At 34.0% G+C, this 5,220-nt stretch overlaps 1 protein-coding gene across 1 annotated transcript; it reads left to right on the top strand.

The window, feature by feature from the left end:
* The first annotated feature begins 250 nt into the window (after positions 1 to 250).
* LOC142609694 (vacuolar protein-sorting-associated protein 37 homolog 1) lies at positions 251 to 4,774 on the top strand. The gene is made up of 7 exons (XM_075781353.1): positions 251 to 465; positions 1,751 to 1,975; positions 2,779 to 2,866; positions 3,792 to 3,831; positions 3,947 to 3,993; positions 4,122 to 4,242; positions 4,376 to 4,774. The coding sequence occupies exons 1-7, from the start codon at positions 452 to 454 to the stop codon at positions 4,537 to 4,539; spliced, it is 699 nt and encodes a 232-aa protein (XP_075637468.1). The 5' UTR covers positions 251 to 451; the 3' UTR covers positions 4,540 to 4,774.
* Positions 4,775 to 5,220: the final 446 nt, after the last annotated feature.

A 5,220-nucleotide genomic window follows, 5' to 3' on the forward strand; every position in this document is an offset into this window, starting at 1 on the left:
AACTTATAACTCTTTCTTTACCGCTTACAACTTATCACGTGGTAAATTATAATAAAAATTATGATGATATCATTGTATTAGATACAAACTAAATTTCTTGTTAAGATGAAAAAGCATTGACCTTATATGTTTCTTTCTCATTTTTCATTTTCTATTTTTGGGATAAATCTCTCTCTCTCTCTCTCTTTCTCTCTCATTTTTTTTTTTCATTTCTTTATTGAAATTACTGATCCCAAAAATTTTTTAAAAATAAAAATAAAAAAATAATAAAAATAAAAAGCGATTACTTAAGAGTTAATAGGACAGACCACGCGTAGAGAAAGTCAGAAAATCTAAATACTCGGAAAGACGCAAAACTCATAATCAGAGATTGGTTTTCTCATTCTCTTCCACACTTCAATTTCCTCATTTCTAGGGTTTCTCTGCGTTTCAACTCGTGGATTAATTGGCGATGTTCAAGTTCTGGTATTTCCGCTTAATTCAACCTCAAAAAAAGAAATTCCTCTTTTAATTTCACTTTTTGATTAGGGTTTTCTTCAATCAATTGGTTTTTTTTTTTTTTTTGGTTTCAATTTGATTGCTCAATTGTTTGCCGAAGCTTAAATTTTGTGGCTTATTTATTTATTTATTTTATGTTGCTATGATCAATATGATTAGTAATAATCGAAGCTCGTGTATGTGATTTGCATTCAATTTTTATTATAATTTGCGTTTTGTTATTCAGATTACTTTTTCTGATTGTTCATCGAGCTTTGTACTTAGAACTTATTTAGGCCGAATTACTTGAATTCGTGGTGGTAGGATAATCTCAATTATGTTTATATTTTTACGGAGGATCTGGGTATTTTCTTAATATGCAAAAATAAAATAAAATTAAAAAATCTCATTTTTCGGTTGATTCTGGTGAAACTAGATAAAACCTGAGGTTTGTTTTTCTGGGAATTGTTAAAAAAAATCTGAATGGTTTGGTTCTAGAAGAAATATTGCCCAAATAAGATTATTTTCCAATTGGGCCAAGAATACTGCGTGTTGAAATGATAGTCCTAATGCCTTATATATGCTTAAGTCAAATGTAACATGGGTAAGAACACGGTTGAATTCATGCATGGTGTCTATTGAAGGCATTAGTTTTGTCATTCAGATTACTTTTTCTGATTATGCATCGAGCTTTGTACTTACTTCTTCTTTTAACTGAATTACCAGAATTCGTAGTGGTAGAATAATCTCGATTATGTTTAGATTTTACGGAGGATCCGGGTAATGGGTATTTTCCTAATATGCTTAAAAAAAGCTCATTTTTTGGGTTAATTCTGGTAAAACTAGATAAAATAGGAAGTCTGTCTTTCTGGGAATTGTTAAAAATCAGAAGGATGTGGTTTTGGAAGAAAGAGTGCCCATAAGTGCATTTTCCAATTGGTGCAAGAACACAGCGTGTTGAAATGATAGTCTTAATGCCTTATATATACTTAATTCAAGCATAACACAGATAAGAACACAGTTGAATTCATGTATGATGTCTATTGAATGCATTAGTTTTGACATGTGATGGGGGTTTTAGTATTGGTGCATCATATACTTCATTGGCAGTTATGTTATGTAAGATTAGCGGATTGTTTAGCATTGGGATGCTTTATTCAATAGTATTGACCAACCCTTATTAGTCTGTTGAGGTTGCTGTTGTGTTCCTTTAGTTCCTTCGCAATGGTTATATTTTGTTAATTGTTAATGGTTAAACCACCTCTACCTGCAGGGGATCTCAGGACCAACAACCTCAGCCGCGTCCACAGGATGGTTCTTCACAGTCTTGGTATCCTCCGTCTGTAGTTAGCTCCCCAAATTCATCTCGTCCAGGAACGCCAAGTAGTGCCTCTTCTAGCAGCTTCAGTTCTCATAGGACTTCAGACAGGCCACAGTCGCCATCAAATGTGTCACCTGCTGAAGCTGCTGGTATTATTGCTGTTTTGAAGGATAAAAGGTAGGTGCTTGGTACTTCAAGACTCCTGCTTTTATTTATTTATTCAAATTTGTCAAGTTGTCAACTATATTTTTGCTATATAAAATTGGGGGAGGGGTGGGGGGTGTTATATAGGGTGCTAAGGACATTGTTCTTATCTTTATTACTAAGATTACTATTTCTTTATTGATTCTCTATGTTTCTTTAGATGGCTTGCAATATGGGTGTGGGAAATCTTGTTAAGAATTAGGACTACACCTTTGGCTTGTCAAGCACCACCCTGTCATTTATTGAAATTTCCAAATACATTTGACTGTAGGAAGCTAAAATTGAATGCTTCAATCTCTCCTTGTAATTTGTTATTTTCTAATATTAATTTCACCATCCAATGGGCATTTAGTATAAAATCTCATCATGGACGTGTATGTTGCAACAGTCTAAAGATTGTCAAAAAGGAATTTAGTCGTGCTTCCTATTAATGTTGTTTCTATTGTATCATTTATGTATGGATTCTAAATTGCCTACTAAGTTTTCACAGCATTTTTCTTTTGTTTGTTTGAGGTTGTATTCCAATACAATATTTTTTAATGTTGATTATATTTTGGCCAAATTGTAAAGCTTATTACTAGATATTAAGTTATTTAGTAAGTGATTGAAAATCTGAGTCATTCCTCTTTGGAGTGCATTCATTTAATGCATGTGTGTCTTAGTCACTTCAGTAGTGCCAATAAAGATAATTAACTCTCCTGTATTATGTTATGAGATTTCTAACTTCACTTTTGTAGTTTCTAATCATCTCTTGTTTTCTTGATAAATTTCTTTAGTGTTGATGAATTACGGAAGCTTTTGTCTGACAAGGATGCATACCATCATTTCTTACTCTCACTTGATCAAGTGAAACTTCAAAACAATGTAAGTTGCGGATTACTCTCTCTCTCTCTCTCTCTCTCTCTCTCTCTCATCTAATATTCTCAAATATAGAATAGAATTGTTGCATGTTGCTTGCTCTGGTTTGCCGAACTGTTTTACTAAAAAATTTCTTAGTTGTGGCACCTTTTCTTTGGAAATGCAATAGTTTGATAATGGCTGTAATAAGAGACGTTCTCATAGAGGATTACTGAAAACTGGTAATCCTTTGGTGCTATCACCTCCCACCCAAAGTTTGTAAAGGATATGCGGTGCTTTGATAGAATCTTGTCTGCTGTGATTCACTGATTTGGTCTACAGATTATCTATATGTCCATATTTGATTCAGAAGTAAATGAAAGAAAGGGAATGTATGACACATGGAATTATAGATACTTAGGGAAAAATGTTAGCTGCTTAGATGTGTTTGGGATTATATATATGTGTGTGTGTGTGTGAGAGAGAGAGAACTGTTTGCTGGAAGGACAGAGATGTCTCCGATTGATTGGGTCATGAGTCTCTAGCTTGCTGTTTGCTGGTATGGCCTTTGGTTACTTGTATTTGGTTGGGGCATCAAATACAAGCAATACATTGATTTTCATCTTGAAGTCGCTACCATCACTCCTATGGGAAAAGATGATGTGTTGTCTTTATTCTTTTCATTTCAAGTTACTGATATTATGAGATAAAAATGTGATAAAGCAATGTAAAAATCAATTGTGTAAGCGCGAATGACATTAATTGATTGTAGTCATAGCTTGCATGGTTGAGGTTTAATGTATGGTATAATATATAAAGAGACATCTGCAAACTGCAAATGCAAGAATGTGTGCACACACATGCACCACATGTTGAATTTCTTTAGTATATGATATTTGAGTTTCCATGTCTTTCTAATCTTTTTCCCCTCTGTTCATTTATGGCTTATCAGTTAAGAGATGAACTTCGTAAGGAGACTCTAGAACTTGCAAGTGAGTGCTTGTCCTTTTCCCCACGCAATGTATCTACTTTTTTAGCATGTGGTTTAGGTAGTTGCACTATAATACTACACTTGGGGGGACTTCCTAACACTTTCTTTTGTATCAGGGGAGAACCTGGAAAAGGAACCACGGATTATGGAGCTTAGAAACCAGGTTAGTTTGTATGCTCATCTTTCATTTGTTGATTTAAGATTAGTCAACTGATTGAATAAATTTTTTCCTTGCTTTGAGATTAGTCAACTGATTGAAGAACTTTTTCCTCCTTTGATTCTATGGTACAGTGCAGAATAATTCGGACAACAGAGTTGGCTGCTGCTCAGGAGAAACTCAATGAGCTTGAGAGAAAAAAGGAAGAGACGTTGAGATTCTATTCCCCTCAATCCCTTCTCCAAAGGCTTCAAGGTATCCTTCATCATGACAGCTCGTGGTTCTATAGAATAGGCCAACTTTGGTTATTCATTACATATAGCTTAAGCTTGATTTTATTTTAGAGTTATATGTTATGGATATGTGAATTAATTTTTTGTTGTTTCAGATGCAATGAATAAGACGGAGGAGGAATCCGAAAACCTGCACAAACAGCTCTTAGATAGGGATGTGGACCTTGGGACCTTTGTGCAGAAATACAAGAAGCTTCGTACCACTTACCATAGGCGAGCACTTATTCACCTTTCAGCCAAAACGTCTTCAATTGGATGAATTGATATAGCAGACGTTGTATAATTTCATATTGAGGAACGTTGCCTCATGTTTTATTGTATGATATTGGTATAATTTTGTTTTGTTGGTATAAGTTCGTTCTGTATATCATGTCAGTCTTTTTTAGGCTATGGCATTATGCCAATCCATATCAAATCATAGCCATTATTGTGGTTAACAATAACTTCATTGTTGATTAAAAAAAAAAAAAAAAACAATAACTTCATTGTTCGTATGTGCAAGTGCTATGTTCAATCTTTCACTTCGCGCATTTACTACCGACTTGATGTTCTGTGACACTTTGCTAATTGTTATGGTATAGAATCAGGTGATCTTTCATGGAGGCTTGACTGCAGCTTGTGATATATTGTATCGTGCGGAACTTCTGCATTATTTCCTATGCTATATGGAGAAAAAAAAAATTGATAGAAGATAATTTAAACTTGTAATATCACAGGTGTGGTTCTCCACACGGATTCATAATTTTTTTTTTTTAAATGGAGTCTATAGGCTATAGTCTATACTGCCTTACCTTTTTCAACAAACTAAGGGTCATCCCTGTTGATAAAATTATTCTATGCAGCTTGAATAAAATTTGCATTATTCAGTTCCTTTTTTTTTTTTCTTTTTCTTTTTTGTGGGCATAACAAGGGAGAAATTTAAATAAAAGCAGGGCAGAGT

Source organism: Castanea sativa, chromosome 9 (genome assembly GCF_040712315.1).
Source record: "Castanea sativa cultivar Marrone di Chiusa Pesio chromosome 9, ASM4071231v1".
NCBI lineage: Eukaryota > Viridiplantae > Streptophyta > Magnoliopsida > Fagales > Fagaceae > Castanea > Castanea sativa.